We start from the raw sequence: 18,779 nt of genomic DNA, 5'->3' as shown, positions 1-18,779 counted from the left end.
TCGTCTAACTTGAACATTTATTTGTAACAGTATAGCAAACTATTACATGATCAAAAAAAAAAAAAGTATCACAGTGCTTCAGTTTCAGCTTCACAGTTTGTCATGTCTTTTATGTATTGGGATTGTCTCTCTCAACTCACCATATATTTTTTATTAGTACGTTTTTGTTTTTTTTTTGTTTGTTTTTATCAATTACTAGAAATTTCAGGCGACCCCATTTGAATTCCAGATGACCCCACATTGGGTCCCGACCCCAAGACTAAATGTCATCTAAAATTAATGTTTATTTGCAACATAGTATAGCAAACTATTACATGATCAAAAGCAAATTAAGTTTAGCAAAAAAAAAAAAAAGTATCTGTGTTGAGTGTCTGGGGTCGCCAGAAATCTGTGATGTTAAAATGGGGTCACGAGTCAAAAAAGGTTGGGAACCACTGGGTTAATCACTGAAATTATTTGATAATCTCAGAAGTTAATGTTTACAGTCACAATTTATTCTCTTTTGACCTTCTTTTGTATTAAATTCTGACACATTTCAGACTCAGTGTTGTGACTGGATGCGAACATGGACTGAGCTTCACTGGTTCCATTAATAAATTAATCTAAAACTATGAATATTCCAAACTCCCTGCCTGAGCCGATCACATTAATCACATACATGATGTGGATCAGCAGACATGTGTCTACACTGTAAAAAAAATCTGTAATTAACAGAATTTTCACTGTTTATTTTACAAATTTTTCCTGTATTTTTAAGATACAGGAAAATATCAATAAAATGACAAAAATACACTGCAATTTTACATGTCAAATGGAAAATAACATGAAAAAACTGAAACTGTGAATAACCATAAAATTTTAATTTTTTGAAAGACATTTTTTCTTTTTTCACTGAAAAATACAGTTAAAATACATTTGCAAATGTATCGTAATTTCACAAATATTTCTTTTCTATTTATGAGATTAAACTGTTAATTTAAATTTTAATACAGTTAAAAAAAAGATTCAAATGAGATAAAATTACTGACAACTAACCGTAAAAGAAGTATTTGTTCTGTAAGTTTAAGAAGACTTAATACACAATATCTTGTGTAATTATGGGAGGTTTCCCAACAAAAATGGTAATAAATGTATTTTTGTGACTGTATAACATGTATAAGCACTGATAAACTGTCCAAATACAGTTTTTATCAGTGGATTGTACAACTGAGTCTCATTGAAAATTATTTATATATATATTTATAGGTAATTTGATTGTTTTAATACATGTAAATATTCTTTATTAAACATTAAAAAGCCAAAAAAAAAAAAAAATCTTATGTAAAGTTAGGGCAAAAAACTGTATTTTAGTTATAGAAAATTACCGCATTTTTATGAGATGGTTATTTTCCGTTATTTAACAGTATTTTTTCCGCACCCCAGCTGCTGGAATAATACTGGTTTTTTTTACAGTTTTTTTTTTTTTTTTTACAGAGTAAGAGGAAGGAAAAAGACCTGTGAGAAACTGACACAGTGGTTTCACACTGATTATCTGGGTGTTCATGTGTTGATGTTGATGCTCAGTCTGTGTGTAAATGGATAGACTCGTATGTAAATACACACTGAAGTCATCCAACACTGAAGTCATTCCAGCTGCCACATGCTGTTTGGTTATTTTATCTTCAGACTACCTCTCCTGGTAAAGTGCACAGATATAAATAACAGCCTGTGCTGCAGATCTGTCACCTCTGTCTTCACACTTGGGTCAAAGTGGCAGTTTTACAGCCTCCTGGTACCTGTTGACCTTCCTCCTGACTACATTTCAACAGTCTCTAATTGACATCTATCAGAACACTTTTGTGTCACTTTGAGAAAAAGTAAAGTCAGACAGGAAATGTTCAAAGTAAACAAGAATTATGTGCTGATGTTGATAGTTTTCAATCCATAAAGACCTAGTGCTACTTATCTGACAGTTCCAAAATAGTTTTTTTTTCTCTATATTTGCCTTTTCTTAAGTGACATATCACCATTTATTATGATATTAACCTCTGCATTTTGCGTTTTTTCTGTGAAAGTCAAGTATTTTCCTGTATTTAATTCACTAATCATGTAGATCACAGGTGTCAAACATGTGGCCCGGGGGCCAAAACCGGCCCGCCAAAGGGTCCAATCTGGCCCGCAGGATGAATTAGTGAAATACAAAAATTACACTTAAGATATGAACAGTCAAGGATGTCAAAATAAACTGAGTTCAGTTCCATCTAAAGTGGGTCAGACCAGTAAAATACTATCATAATAAAGTACAAATAACGAAAACCACATATTTTTCCTCTTTGTTTTAGTGTAAAAAAAAAAGTAAAATTACTCAAAAATGTTAACATTTACATACTAGCCTTTTACAAAAAATGTGAAAAACCTGAACAAATATGAACAACCCGAAATGTCTTAAGAGATTTAAGAGTAATTTTACCAATATTCTGTCTGTTATTAAATGTTTTATGCATTTGTAGATCCACTGTGATCTGTATGTTGTAATGAACATGTAAAAATAAGAAGCTGAGGCCAAATAATGGCATAAATTGTTAAAATTGCACTTTTTTTCTTAATAAATTTAATTTTGGTCAGGGTTCATGCTTTTTCATATTTTTTTAAAAGATAGTTTGTAGATGTAGAAATTTTGATAATGTAATGTTACTTTTTTCACTCTAAAACAAAGAAATTAGACATACAGATTTTGGAACTGATATTATTTATGTATTATTATGTTATCATTTTAATGATCCGGCCCACTGCAGGTCATATTGGGCTTAATGTGGCCCCTGAGCTAACATGAGTTTGACACCCCTGATGTAGATGTTCATAAAAGCTCTGATTAAAGTTGAGGCTTATTATATCAGAAACAGAGAAATCTGAAGAAAAAGTGCAATTTTCAGTGAAGATATCATTAACTGAACATAAACCCAGTGTTTCCATCCACTGTCATTGATCCAACTCCATGGGTTTTACTGGTGAATCAATGTTGTAGAAGATGACCGTATTTCCATGGTAACTACAAAGCCTCTGAACATCCAAATGGGTCATATCTGATGACCATGAAAAGATGACAAACTGTATTTTACACCAATTATTTACATGGATTGACAGGATTAGTGAATCAGCAGGTGTTGAACAGTTGAGATCAGTAGATGCTTTTGGTCGCTGGTGGCTGTTTGGGTCTTTATTGGTTAAAGGAGCAGTTTCTTGTCTTTGTGTTCACTGTTTTGACCAGAACATGCACACTGAAAAAAATGCAATTTCTGCAAATCTAAATATTAGTTTTTATAATCAAAGGAAAGTTTTACTTTTTCATGTCTGTGGTGTTTTCATTTTGATCACACCTCCAAATGCTTTCACAGAGTTGTTGAGTAGTTGTCTGAGTACATTGGTCTGATATGTTGTTACCGTTAATCTGCCTCTGAATCATGAGCATTGTGTTACGAGGCTTTGCATACAGTGGGTATGGAAAGTATTCAGACCCCCTTAAATGCTTCACTCTTTGTTATGCTGGAGCCATTTGCTAAAATTATGTAAATTAGTTTTTTCCTCATTAACTCTCCGGTATCCAGGTGCACTTTTTAGGCACACTTTTCACTTCGTTTTAAAAAACTTCATATTATTTTTCACAATTTGAATAACGTTAGAATTCAGAAGTTGTTCATTTTTGCATGATCTTTAAAATTCTGGCCACCAACTAAAATGTACACATTGTAAACAAAAGAAAATTACAAGACTAGCATCCCTCTCTTTAAAAGGAACAGAGGGCCGAATTTATGTTTAAATAACTTGACTTTTTTTTTTTTTTAATGTAAGCCGACAATGCGCTTCCCCTCTCTGAAAGACGAGCAGCCGCCACCGGTGGACAGCCATTTTCAGGTCTCTCCACAGATGTTCAGTTGGGTTTAAGTCAGGGCTCTGGCTTGGCATTTCAAGAACAGTCAGTAATCGCTTTTCCATTGACCCTCAAATTGCGCAAATACAACTTGCGCATAAAAATGTACCTGATGGAAAAACAGCAAGTCTCATTTTTCAATTAAAAGTTTCTGCGCTGGCAAGAGGTGGTTTTTCGAGCATAGCGCAAATGGTATATCACGCAAAACTGCTAAAAAGAAAAGACCTTTTTTCGCAACTAGAGTCAGGTGAATTAAAAAAACGGATGTTGACGGACGTTACAACAAGCAAAGAAGGAGAAGAAACATGTCGCAGTATGTGTGGACACACCAGGAAACCCAACCATTTTTTAACTTAGTACGAGATAAAGGGGTAATATATAATAAAAATAGTGAATATATTTGTAAATCAACACCATATTTACGTTCATCGCCATGTTTATGGAATGACTTCTTGTGTCATCTCATGATAATAAATAAACAAATCATCACATTTGTGATTCAATGGAAAAAAACGACATTGTGCACTTCTGTTTTTGTGATATTTAGTAAATATCGGTAAAGTTTTGCGCAGATGTCCAATGGAAAAGCAACTACAGAGTTGTTCCGAAGCCACTCCTTCATTATTTTAGCCGTGTGCTCAGGGTCATTGTCTTGTTTGAAGGTGAACCTTTGGCCCAGTCTGAGGTCCAGAACACTCTGGAAAAGGTTTTGGTCCAGGATATGTCTGTATTTGGCCGCATTCATCTTTCCTTCAATTCCAACCAGTCGTCCGGTCCCTGCAGCTGAAAACACCCCCAGAACATGACGCCGCCACCACCATGCTTCACTGCTGCCAAAAAGTTCAGTCTTGGTCTTATCAGGCCAGAGAATCATATTTCTCATAGTCTGGGAGTCCTTCATGTGTTTTTTGGCCAACTCTGTGGGGGCTTTCATGTGTTTGAGGAGAGGCTTCTGTTGGGACATTCTGCCATAAAGCCCAGATTGGTGATGGTTGACTTTCTACAACTTTCTCCCATCTTCCCACTGCATCTCTGGTGCTCAGCTGCTGTGATCTTTGGTCTGACAGCCAGCTCTAGGAAAAGTTCTGGTCATCCCAAACATCTTCCATTGAAGGATTATGGAGGCCACTGTGCTCTATGGAACCTTAAGTGCAGCAGAACTTCTTTTGTAACTTTGGCCAGATCTGTGCCTTGTCACAGTTCTGTCTCTGAGGTCTTGGGGCGGTTCTTTCGACCTCATGATTCTCATTTGCTCTGACATGCACTGTGAGTTGATCAAGTCTAATCAGTTTAATTAAACACAGCTGGACTCCAATGAAAGTGTAGAACCATCTCACGGGTGATCAGAAGAAAAGGACCTGAGCACCAGAGTTACATATATGAGTGTCACAGCAGAGGGTCTGAATACTAATGGTCATGAGATATTCAGTTTTTCTTTTTTAATAAATCTGCAAAAATGTCTACAATTCTGTTTTTAGCTTACCGGCTGACAGGCTGTAAGCTATTGTCGTCATGCGGCATCCGCCGTCGTCGTCTGTCATCTGTTACAAAACTTTCATCTTCTTCTCTGAAACTACAATTCTGATTGACTTCAAACTTGGTATACAGCTTCTTTATGATGATGTCAACAAAAGTTAGTGAAATTATTTGGATCCGGATCTGATTCTGGATTTGGTGGAACTTTGAAAAATTTCCCCATTATCAGAGATAGGAAGTGGATCAATACAATAACTCAGTAAATATAAATGATATCAAGTGTAAATTTCTCCAGTCCAGCCCTGATGGGGAGATGACCAAAACATAATGGCCACATACTGATCAGGATCTTCTTCTGGATCTGGGAATTTACGGAAAATTTAACATGGGCTCTTATGGGGAAAAAAATTTCAATTGTCTTCTTCTCCGAAACTACAGTTCTGATTGACTTCAAACTTGGTGTACAGCTTCTGTATGATGATGTCAACACAAGGTATTGAAATTATTTGGATCCGGATCTGATTCTGGATTTGGTGCAACTTTGAAAATTTTTTCCATTATAAGAGATAGGAAGTGGATTGATCCAATAAATCAGTATCAATGATATCAAGTTGGAATTTGAATTTTTTACAGATCTGATTGGAATATGACCAAAACATGGGCTATTTCTGTAATAGAATAAATACACAGAACTGGGTGATAATAAATGGCATCTGGATACATTTCCCAAAGCTTTTAATTTGGCCGGTAAGCTACAGGGCCATTGGTCCTGTTTTTTTCTGTCAAAATGGGGTGCTGTGTGTGCATTAATGAGGAAAAAAATTAGCTTTTAGCAAATGGCTGCAATATAATGAAGAGTGAAAAATTTAAGGGGGTCTGAATACTTTCCGTACCCACTGTCAGTGTGTGGGTGAAAGCTTGTGTTTTGGAGAGTGTGTGTGAATGAGAAACAGAAAGACGACGGTAATGAGTAGGTGTTTGTTGATCTTATGTAATGTTCACAGTCGGTGTTTCTGTGTGTTTGTGTTTTTGTCAGTCGTCAGCGCTCAGGGTCTTCAGGCCAAGGACAGAACCGGCTCCAGTGACCCATACGTCACCATCCAAGTGGGCAAAACCAAAAAGAGAACCAAGACCATATACGGAAACCTCAACCCGGTCTGGGAGGAAAAGTTCAGCTTGTAAGTGGACAACTGTATGGGGGGGGGCGTTGTGTAACTCACTTGTTTAGATTATATTAAGACAAAAACATTCTGCAGAATCAAGCCAGTGATTGACAGGTGAGTGTGATTGACAGGTGAGTAGTGCCATCAGTGTCTTCTGTGCTGTTTTGACCAGACTCAGACATTCAGAACCATTGTTTATTTTACAAAACTTATTTTTCCCAGACAGCTCTGCAGCAGATTTCAGTCTTAATAACAATAGCCACAATGACTGAATGGCATTAGCTGAAGTTAACATTAATTCATATTGAATTAAAGGTGCGTGAGACTTTCGTGACCAATTTTTCATCAAATCTGTAAAACCTCAGTCATATTCTAAGTATCACGAATGTGTAAGTCTTTCTGTGATTACTCACCTGAATCTCTTGCATTATGGTCAACAATTTCAAAGTGCCTTCCACCATAAACAAACCGTATATTTACTAACAGAGCCTGTAGGTAACTCGGGTATCTTTGGAATTTTGTCATAACGTGCATTGTGGGAAGCGAAGGCCTGACAGTGGCAGTGGCAGTGGCAGCGTGACCATATGATATTTATTATATGGATGAAAAAAACACGACGCGGAAACTGCTGAAACGCAGTGTCGTGTCTGTAGCAGCTGCCACTGCCAGACAGCGGAGGAAACCGGCGTTTTCCACAATGAATGTCGCAACAAAATTCCGAAGATGCCCGAGTTACCTCCTGGCTTGGACGGAAACATACGGTTTGTTTATGGTGGATGGCACTTCAAAATTGTTCACCGTAATGCAAGAGATTCAGGTGAGAAATCGCAGAAAGACTTACAGATTCATGATACTGAGGATAGGACTGAGGTTTTACAAATTTGATGAAAATTGGTCACAAAAGTCTCCCGCACCTGTAAATGGTCTGTGGTTAGCCCGCTAATTAGCACAGGTAGCTGTAAATAGTGTTTCTACACATTTCTTGACTTTGACATTACTGTTAACACACACACATGTTTGTGTTAATATTCGTGAAGTAGCTGAAATGAGCTGATGGTGTTTATTATTACACTGTACAACAGTAAAACCCACCCATGTGTTTATATAAGACCCACATGGTTGTTGTTGTGCATCTTTTGGCCTCAAAATGGCAGCTCACAAATCAGTGGATGACTCACAGAGGTTTAATCCACTATTTATATCATGTCTATGTACATCTGTTCTTTGGTCTGTAAGATTCACATGCCAGTATGAGATTTGAACAGTTTTTAGAACATACTTCACAGTCCAAACGTGTAAACATGTTCCCTTAACTCCCTGAGAGACTCCCTGAGAGTCTGAGTTCTTTTAAGTCCAGGTTAAAGACTCACCTGTTCACTGCTGCCTTTGACTAAAAGGCTTTTGACTTTTTAAATTTTATATTCTCTTTGAAACTCTGCACTGCAACTTTTACTTTAATATGTGTGTGTTTTTATTTTTATTTTATTTTATTTTATTTTGATTTTATGTGTTGTTTTCTTACTCGCTGTTTTTAATCACCTTTTATATGTTTCTTTTATAATGTTTTAAATGTGTTTCTTTTTGTTTCTTTTATTTCAATGTCCTGTGTGAAGCACCTTGAATTGCCTTGTTGCTGAAATGTGCTATACAAATAAACTTGCCTTGCCTTGCCTTAACACACACTCTAGTTTGACAGAACACTCTGTTTTTTATCCCCTTTGTCCACAGTGAGTGTCACAACTCCTCTGATCGCATCAAGCTGCGAGTCTGGGACGAAGACGACGACATCAAGTCTCGGGTGAAGCAGCGTCTGAAGCGGGAGTCCGACGACTTCCTGGGCCAGAGCATCATCGAGGTTCGGACGCTGAGCGGAGAGATGGACGTCTGGTACAACCTGGGTACGAAGACGCTCAGAGGCTGTGGTGGATGCTGGTTGTGTGTTTGGAGGGGATTTGTGCATTGACATATGTCTTCCTGTTATTTGGCTCATTAGCAGAAGTTCAAACTCAAACAGTGTCAGTTTCAGTTCAAGTTCAACTCCAGTTAAATGCTCACACACTCATGTATTTATTTACAGAGAAGAGAACAGATAAGTCTGCCGTATCTGGGGCCATTCGTCTTCAGATCAGTGTGGAGATTGAAGGAGAGGAGAAGGTGGCGCCGTACCATGTTCAGTACACCTGTCTTCATGAGGTAACGCACACTCACAGTACTTAGAACAGGGCTGTCAAACTCATTTTAGTTCAGGGGCCATATTCAGCTAAATTTGATCTGAAGTGGGCCGAACCAGAAAAATAATAACATAATAACCTATGAATAATGACAACTCCAAATTTTTGTCTTTGTTTTAGTGTAAAAAAAAAAAAAACATCAAATTTAGAAAATACTTTTATAAACTATCCAAAAAAAACCAAAAAAAAACTGAAATTTAAATTAAAAAAACATAAGAAAATTTAGTGCAATTTTAACAATATTATTCCTCAACTTCTCATTTCTCCATGTGAATTATGGATCAGATCTACAAACACACTAAACACTGAAGAACAGGCAGAAAAATTGTTAAAATTGTGCTTAATTTTCTTTAGACATTTCAGGTTCATATTTGTTCAGGTTATTCACATTTTAGTGTTACAGGATAGTTTGTAAATGTAAATATTTTCATAGTTTAATGTTATTTTTTGCTCTAAAACAAAGAAAAAAAATTAAGTTTTTAATTCTAGATTTTTTTTGCTTAATTCAAGATATTTTTTTTTTACTTAATTGAAGATTTTTTTTTTTTTTTGCTTAATTGAAGATTTTTTTACGTAATTGAAGATTTTTTTACTTAATTCTAGATTTTTTTTTTAACTTAATTGAAGATTTTTTTTTTTTGGTTAATTCAAGATTTTTTTTTTACTTAATTGCTTAATTGAATATTTTTTTTGCTTAATTCAAGATTTTTTGTTAAATTTGAGAATTTTTTTTGCTTAATTAAAGATTTTTTTTACTTAACTGAAGATTGGCTTAATTCAAGATTTTTTTTAACTTAATTGAATATTTTTTTTGGCTTAATTCAAGATTTTTTTGCTAAATTTGAGATTTTTTTTGGCTTAACTGAAGATTTTATTTTATTTTTTTTTTTTGGCTTAATTCAAGCTTTTTTTTTTTTTTTTAATTTAATTGAAGATTTTTTTTTGCCTAATTCAAGATTTTTTGCTAAATTCAAGCTAATTTTTTTTTTTGCTTAATTCAATTCAAGACTGTGGAATTTTTGCACTTGGCAAAAACATCCCAGGGGCTGAACTGGACCCTTTGGCATTAAGCATTTGGCCCCCGGGCCGCATGTTTGACACCCCTGACTTAGAAAGTACTAGTACAAAGAACAAGTAGTTAGTTAGTTTAGTTTTACTTCAAGCACATAGAATCATCAGATAACACAGAACCACACAACATGGTCAAACTCCATTTTTCTGTGCTCCAAAAGAGTGGGAGAAGTATAATTTATAAACTCCCACCCCCTTTTTACAAACTAATAATTAAATTAAATCCGCTTCCTTTGCTTTGTTAACACACTTTTTTTCTGTATATTTTTACAATAACACAAAACATCCATACAAACCATTCACATACACTTTTTTTAGTCACTTCACACACAATCAGATTTGCATAATCAACCGTTTTAAATATGAACTTTAATATTTATATGCACTTTAAATATTTACTACAAATGCAATGATCAATAAATGTGATAATATAGTGTAATCATGATAAGTAATTCATTAATTAAGTACAATAATATCTTATTTTATGCATACTTCTATGTTATTACTACATATTCATTTATTCAGATAATGTTCTATATTTGTTATTGCAGTGGATTTATACATCCTTTTAAATGCACAAATTGAAGAAAACATTTTTAAGTTTGGATCCAGGATATAGCCAGTAGCAAAGTAGTAATACTAAAGTGATAATAATAATAATAATAGTAATAATAATAATAATAATAATAATAATAATAATAATAATAGATAGCTAATTATGTTACGATATTATAATATTTTTAAAATATATGTATAGTTTAATAATCACAGAATAAAAGTTATAATAAAGTGACTGCAGTAATAGTAGTAAAACAACAATTTATTAGTAATAATAAGATTTCTTTGTCCTTTTCAGTGGTTTTTAGCTGTTGTTTATGTTTGCTCATTCTCTGTACTGTTTTCCCCTTAGAACATGTTCCACTTTTCAACGGACGTGGAGGGAGGCGGCGTAGTGAAGATCCCCGTCGCTCATGGAGACGATGGATGGAAGGTTTATTATGATGAAGTGCAGCAGGAAATAGTGGATGAGTTTGCAATGCGCTACGGCATCGAATCCATCTACCAGGCCATGACGTAAGCCATTATTTAAAGTTTACCACAGACTTTACTGGGAACATTCACTGCAGACAACAGGATATGAGTTCAGTGTACGCATGTGGGATTAAATCAAACCAGGAAGTGCTTCAATGAGTGTGTTTGTGTGCATTTGCATGTGTGTGAAGGTAGGCGGTTTGTCATGAGCTATAAACAGCACGCTAATTAATTTATCTTCTCTAATGACAAATAATGACCTGTCACCACTGAGACTGGGGGATTCTGGGTATTTGTTTGGATCACTGTAGACGGATGCACACACACATCCTCTGTAGGTTAACTTTATTAATAATGATATAATTTGACCACAGAGGGAGAGATAAGGCATTAGTGTGTGTTGAGTGTGTACAGTCTGGGGCGCCGCATGGGGGGGGGGGGACATGACAAATTCATGGGGCCCAGAATTCCCAGGGTGCCCATAGAGCAGTGGAGGGGGCCCAGTGGATATAGGTTAGAAGTTGTGAAAACTTTGTTAAACAAAGTTATACAAGCCGGGAGTTGGACGTCCAAAGCGTGTTAACTCTTTCCCCGCCAGAGCATTTTCCAGTGAGTTGGTAGCCAGCGCCAGCCTTTTTGGTCAGATTCACTAATACTTGAAGGCTCAATGAAACTGTTGTGTTTGGTGTATGTGAACACTGAATACATCAAAAGAAAGACCAGAACTTCAACTTTTAAACACAAAAACAATTTTATTTTATCTTCATTCATTCGTGAGATATAAAGATTTGAATATTGGTCATTTTCAGGAAAAAACTGAATTTTGAGCAAAAAACTGAGAAAATTGCGTTTTATTTTTTTCTTCAAAGATTTAGATTTTAAGATAAAACTGATTTCCTATTCACATTTTTGACTCTTTCTTATTTACAAACAGTAACACTGTATTCAAAATCACAAAATAAAATAATAATAACAACAATAATAATAACAAACAGCTCTAAAATATCCCAACACTCCACAAAATGTTAGTGGAATCCACACCGAACTTTAGACGAACCACTGTCTAAAGCACCAGGTTCCTTATAAACTTTACATATTTACATACATCAGTTATAAGTCTTCCACGTATTAGTTTAGCTTTTTGATGTAAACACTTCCATATTCCTCATTTTTAAGAAAAAAAGGAAACAAATGCACTAAATACTGTAGATTTCTGGCCTTTCCTTGGCTGCACCACGTCCTCCTATTGGACCAGGTCCTCCTGTTGGACCACCTGCTGTGTTTGATCTGTAAATAATTACATGAACATCTAGTTATTTATGAATATATGTATTTATTTATTTATTTCATACTAAAGCCAAACAAAACAGTGTCTTACCTGTGTCCCTGCTGACATTATGGAGCTGAATCTGTTCTGTGTCCATAGTCTGAATCTGAACTCACTCTAACAGATTCAGACTAGGTGTCCTTTGTCTTGTCCCATGTCTGTGTGTCTGTCTTCTCCTTGTATGTCCACTATAAATGCCTCTTTTCTCTTCCTTCTGTCTGTCATTGTCTCTGTGTCACGCCGTGCCCCTCCTCCCGCCCCCCTCTTCCTCATCCTCCGTGTCGGACCCGTGCCGATCCGTTTTCCCGTGTCCGTCTCCTTCACCTTATATTTCTCAGTTACTGTCTCTGAAAGGTTCTTCATATATTGAATTGTCGGACTCTGTCTCCATAATCATCTTTAAGGCTTTTGAAACTGCAGAGTTGGCATTTCCTCATTCAGAGTGACTGGCGCTGTATGCGTTGCCATGGGATACCGGTGATTCCAGTGCAAAAACTTTGCACCTGGTCCATCATTTTTCTGAAAAAGCTGCTTAATTGTTTGTTTTTGGACTAAGGAAAGTAATTCACATGATACGCAACAGCTCCAGCTACAGTATAACAGTGAAAACACGGATTGACAGAAAATCTCGTCATTGGCGGGGAAGCGTTGGGAAGCAATTGACGGAATATCTCGTTAATGGCAGGGAAAGAGTTAAGTTTCACTTTTGGTTTACGCAAGTTATGGCACTTAGAGAACACACCCTACGTATATAAGTCACCCACCCCGACAGATTGACAGATACTTTCTTTTATGAACACAATTCCACAATTGCTAACACCACCCCAGTGGACAGTCATAGGCTACGCTCAGACAGCAGGTCTTAACGCACAATTCGGATTTTCTGGCGATATCCGATTTTTTTGTATGCTTGTTCATATTACACATTAAGTGGTATCAGTTTCAGTTTATGAACTGAATGCGACCCTGAAGTGACCCGCATGCACAAAAGAGGTCCTGACGTAATACGTGACCACGCAGGCACAAACTGTATTTATGGAAGTAAATATGTTTTTCCTCCTCCTGGAACGTAGAATTGTGATGTTTTTCACATTTCAGTGACGTAAAGGTCGAATAAATGCGACCTGGCCATTCAGACTGAAGTCACATTGCAAAATATCAGATATGTATCGGATTTAGGACCACAAAAAATCGGATTTGTGTTGTTCAAACTGTCTCTAACAGATCAGTGCTTCTATGAAACTGGTCCCTGAGAAGAGGACAGAGGAGGTAAAAATTCAAACCAGATGTAGACTAATGTTATGAAGCAAGTTTGGAAGTACTTTGGGTCTATTTGAAAAATAAATTTTTACTCAGATAAAAGAGAAAGTATTTTTCACATAAAACACATTTTATATTATTTTTACGTTATTTTCAATCCAAAAATGTGCATGTAGCATGGTCAAAAGGAGACGAAAATGACATAGTACTATTTTTTTTTTTAATCTCTCTTTATTCTCTCACAGGTACATTTTGGGCATTGAACTAATAATGCAAGGCAGAGTGTTTCACAAAAATGACAGCTGGTGCAAAATCATTCGCAATTTATATGCATTTAAATAGGCAGTGGACACGATGGGTTACACACGAAACCTGGAATGAGACTGAGATTCATGAAAACCCTGCATGTCTGGATTAGAAAAACCACTAGGATCATCAACTTTAACACAGTGTCTTTATTTATAGTCTATATAAGACCATTTACAGCCATGTTTTCAGATCAAATGCACTGACACCTAGGTAGCTTTGATGTCCCAATTTTGGTCAGATTTTTGGCCCCAGTATTTGATTAAAAATTCATTAATTTTGGGATGGCTTAGAGCAAGAGTATACATTTTTTTGCATTTATCTGAGGTCATCATTAGGTACATCCTGGGGAGAAATATGTCTAAATTTCTCTTTTATTATTGGGTCTAAAAAGCTGGAAAAGTGTCAGATACCAAAATGAACCCAGTTTCATAGAAGAACCCAGATCGGATACAGGTCACATATGGGCAAAAAAAAATCTGTTTTGGGTCACATTTGGCTGCAGTCTGAACATAGCCTTAGTATCAGTCAGTGGGTAAAATGGAGCAGAACTTGTTCCAGTTGAATATGAATCAATAACACATGAAAATGGCATTTGGATCACACAGGAACACTGAAGCCACTTTTATTCAACAAACTTCAGCTTCATTTTCTCTCCGTACAACAAAAACATCTACAGTTTGTGCATGTTTTCTGTTCAGTTTGGAGCTTTCCACTCCTGAGGTCGTTACTCTTCACACTAATTAGTATCTGTCATGAACTAGGGACAATGAACGTTAAGAAATACTTCAGTGTATGTGTCAGAGTTTGGAAGAGGCTGTGTTTCATTTGCACATGTTACAGACAGAATCAGAATATAAAAGGGAAATTGATGCTATTGATAATAAGATAAGGGCTGTTAATAGAAATATGGATTAAATCAAACCATGACGCAGATTGGCAACAGCAAGATATGACTGTTATGGTTTAAAATAGTCGGAGGGATGTCAGAGATTAGATAAGAAACTGTGAAAATGACAAAATTGGAAAAAAGTGGAGATAAAAAAACATCCTGTGGCGCCATTGAAAGGTCTGGTCTGAATGTGTTGGTAAATCTAGTTTCTGTTTTACCACTTATATCAGTCCTGGTAACTTTTCTTCATGCAGTTTGTTTATTTTTTAGTTTGCAAATGGTTAAAATAATAATGCAGCTGATGTTTGTTCACTTTGTATTATGTGTAGATGTAGGAAATGTGCACTGAATGTGCAGAAAGCTGCTATAAAAAAAATCATTTTTGAGTTTTTGAATTGTTTACCTCTCAAAATGCTTAGGTTCACTCAAATGTATACAGGGTGTGAATTGTTGGGGGGGGTGGGGGGGATCACTCAATCCTTGGGGGGTGGGGACAACCAACCAGTGTAAATGATACTATTACTGGGGCCTTGGGGGATCCCACCAGGAAACCAGAGGGAAGAGAACTTAGGACATATTGGATAAAATGCTGGAATGGTATGAATCTTGGAAAAAAACTAAGCATTTTGGTGACCTTTAACCTACAACATGACCTTGACATTAGACTTTTCATAGTACAAAGTACTCTTACGATACAATATGGCACTGACAAGATCATTAAATGGCCCATCATGAACAGATTTATGCATTGCACTGGACAAAAGAGTGGAGAAGCCGGGAAAGTTGCGATTTTCAGAGTTAAAAAAGTCATTTTTGGGGTGGAGGGGGGTTTTGGATGAAAATTAAAAAAAAAAAAAAAAAAAAAATTACACAGGAGTGCTTAGAACATCTTGTTGCATCAGAAAATCAGGGCTAATGTGGCATTTGATATTAAGCACCCCCCCCCCCCCCAATAATAGGCAGGTTGTGACCGTTTTCTTCCACCTATATCCTACATTATGAATATAAAAACACAATGAAGAAAAATGAAGAAAATAATGAAGAGAATGAAGAAAATATAAAGACAAAATGACCAAAAATAAGAAAATAGTGAACAAAATGACCAAAAATGAATATAAAACAAAATGAAGAAAACAATGAACAAAATGAAGAAAAATGAAGAAAATATAAAAACAAAATGAAGAAAAATGAAGAAAATAATGAACAAAATGAAGAAAAATGAAGAAAATATAAAAACAAAATGAAGAAAAATGAGGAAAATAAAGAACAAAATGAAGAAAAATGAAGAAAATATAAAAACAAAATGAAGAAAAATGAAGAAAATAATGAACAAAATGAAGAAAATATTGAACAAAATGAACAAAAACGAGTATAAAACAAAATGAAGAAAACAATGAACAAAATGAGGAAAAATGAAGAAAATAAAAAACAAAATGAAGAAAAATGAAGAAAATAATGAACAAAATGAAGAAAAATGAAGAAAATATAAAATAAAATGGAGAAAAATGAACAAAATAATGAACAAAATCAAGAAAAATGAAGAAAATATAAAAACAAAATGAACAAAATAATGAACAAAATCAAGAAAAATGAAGAAAATATAAAAACAAAATGAAGAAAAATGAACAAAATAAAGAAAAATGAAGAAAATAATGAACAAAATGAAGAAAAATGAAGAAAATGTAAAAACAAAATGAAGAAAAATGAAGAAAATAATGAACAAAATGAAGAAGAGTGAAGAAAATATAAAAACAAAATGAAGAAAATAATGAACAAAATGAAGAAAAATGAAGAAAATATAAAAAGAAAATGAACAAAATAATGAACAAAATGATTTCTTTATCAGTGACTCACACATGGTCAAATTTCCCCGCTTTTATTCTGAAAGTATTTGACTTTGAGTAGACCTGTGTTATTGGCTGCATCTTGTGCCTCTCAGTCCAGACTCGGCACATATGCACTCGGCTCATCTTTGAATCTTACTGTCGAAAATGAATCCCATTAAAATCTTCCATCCGTGCTTTTACCTCTACCTCGTCCCAGGTCAGGAAAGGATAAGTTAACCACAGCAGAGAAAAAGCGTTGATGCTGAGCCAGAGTGAAGGCAGTGAACTGAGATGGTTTATGAGCAGCGTCGAAGTGAAGCTTGGCCTTTGAGTCAGTGTCCAGACAGGGAGAGAATTCACCATCAGACGTCTGCTGCCGTTAATAAAAGACCATGTTATGATGTGTTGCAGTCGGTGCCAACGCTGAGGTCGATTCTGGTCAGTGTTGTTTTTAACCCATACAGACCCAAACACCCATGGGCGACCAAAACATATACTCATATAATACGTTTAATACCAATTGTTCTACTAATCCTACCAATATGTGAAAATAATTGGTGTAAAATGCAGTTTTTCATCTTTTCATGGTCATCAGATATGACCAATTTGGACATTCAGAGGCTCTGTAGTTACCGTGGAAACACTGTCATCTTCATTCATTCACATTCATTCACTAGTAAAACAAATGGAGTTGGATCAATGACAGTGGATGGACACATTTGGTTTACAGTCAGCTATTGATATCTTTGTTGAAAAAAAGATCACTTTTTCTTCAGTTTTCTCTGTTTTAACCCATAAAGACGCAAACATCCATGGCTGAACAAAATATAAACTGATATAAAATATTAAATGCCTGTTGATCCACTAATCCCATCAGTCCATGTAAATAATTCTCTCCTTCCATCCTTCTATCCCTCTATCCTTCCATCCACCTATCCTTCCATCCTTCTATCCTTCCATCCTTCCAGCCTTCATCCCTCCATCCTTCTATCCTTCTGTCCTTCCATCCTTCTAGCCTTCAATCCTTCTATCCTTCTTTCCCTCCATCCTTCTATTCTTCCATCCCTCCATCTTTCCATCCTTCTATCCTTCCATCCTTCATCCTTCCATCTTTCTATCTTTCTATCCTTCCATCCTTCATCCCTCCATCTTTCTATCTTTCTATCCTTCCATCCTTCATCCCTCCATCCTTCTATCCTTACAACCTTCCATCCTTCTATCTTTCATCCTTCCATCCTTCTATCCTTCCAACCTTCCATCCTTCTATCCTTCCATCCTTCATCCCTCCATCCTTCTATCTTTCATCCTTCCATCCTACCATCCTTCCATCCCTCCATCCTTCATCCCTCCATCCTTCCATCCTTCTATCATTCTATCCTTCCATTCTTCATCCCTCCATCCCTCCGTCCCTCCATCCTTCTGTCTCTCATCTCCAGTTAGACCCATCCCTTCTCTTCTTCTTTATAACCACTTCCTTCCAACCTTCCATCCTTCATCCCTCCGTCCTTCCATCCTTCTATCCTTCCATCATTCTATCCTTCCATCCTTCATCCCTCCGTCCTTCCATCCTTCTATCCTTCCATCCTTCCATTCTTCCATCTTTCATCTCCTATTAGACCCAGCCCTTCTCTTCCTCTTCATAACCACTTCCTTCCTTCTCATTCATTTATTTGTCGTCGGCCTCCACCTTTCTCATCTGTCCACCCCTCCTAACCCTCCTGTCTTTTCTTTCCACACTATATTATTAAACTTCTCATTTCCCATAAACCTGCAATCTGCCGTCCTCTAAAACTGCCGCCTCTTTGTGCTTTTCTATTTGTTTTTTAATCAGCTGTTTAAGAATCACATGCATTAGAATAATAATGATTTTGCTTGGATTTTGTCTGACTTTTGTGTTATGTTTATTATTATAAGATTGAAAGCAAGGAAATGAAGGTGGTATTAACCCTTAAAGACCCGTCACTACTTTTGTGTCAGTTCCCAAATTAATTTCTCTCTCTATTTAACCTTTCTTAAGTGATTTATCACCATTTATCATAATATTATCCTCTCCATTTTGCATTTTTTCAGTGAAAATCAGGCATTTTCCTATATTTATTTTACTGATCATGTACTTTAATCATGATTTTGAGACCAATTTTTTTGTGGTCTGGGTCTTGTCACTGACTCAACTCCTTTGTTCTCGGTCTTGTCTTGGTTTCGATACCCTCCAGTCTCGGCAATGTCTTGGTCTAGCTGGTCTTGACTACAACAGTATCTGTTACTATAATGTATTACTTTACTCCGAA

The 18,779-nt window shown here is 35.9% G+C and overlaps 1 protein-coding gene across 3 annotated transcripts in view; it reads left to right on the top strand.

Moving 5' to 3' along the window:
- LOC115425830 (protein unc-13 homolog B-like) overlaps positions 1-18,779 on the top strand; it is a 240,365-nt gene that overhangs the window by 116,222 nt on the left and 105,364 nt on the right. For all 3 annotated transcript variants that reach the window (XM_030143619.1, XM_030143616.1, XM_030143617.1), the window contains exons 10-13: positions 6,420-6,561; positions 8,275-8,444; positions 8,624-8,739; positions 10,759-10,922. In XM_030143619.1, coding sequence (XP_029999479.1) covers positions 6,420-6,561; positions 8,275-8,444; positions 8,624-8,739; positions 10,759-10,922 — 592 coding nt within the window. The remainder of the gene's footprint in view (positions 1-6,419; positions 6,562-8,274; positions 8,445-8,623; positions 8,740-10,758; positions 10,923-18,779) is intronic.

The sequence above is a fragment of the Sphaeramia orbicularis genome, chromosome 9, assembly GCF_902148855.1.
Source record: "Sphaeramia orbicularis chromosome 9, fSphaOr1.1, whole genome shotgun sequence".
Lineage (NCBI taxonomy): Eukaryota > Metazoa > Chordata > Actinopteri > Kurtiformes > Apogonidae > Sphaeramia > Sphaeramia orbicularis.
The sequence above is the reverse complement of the archived record's forward strand: the minus strand, read 5'-3'. Positions and strand labels throughout refer to the sequence as shown.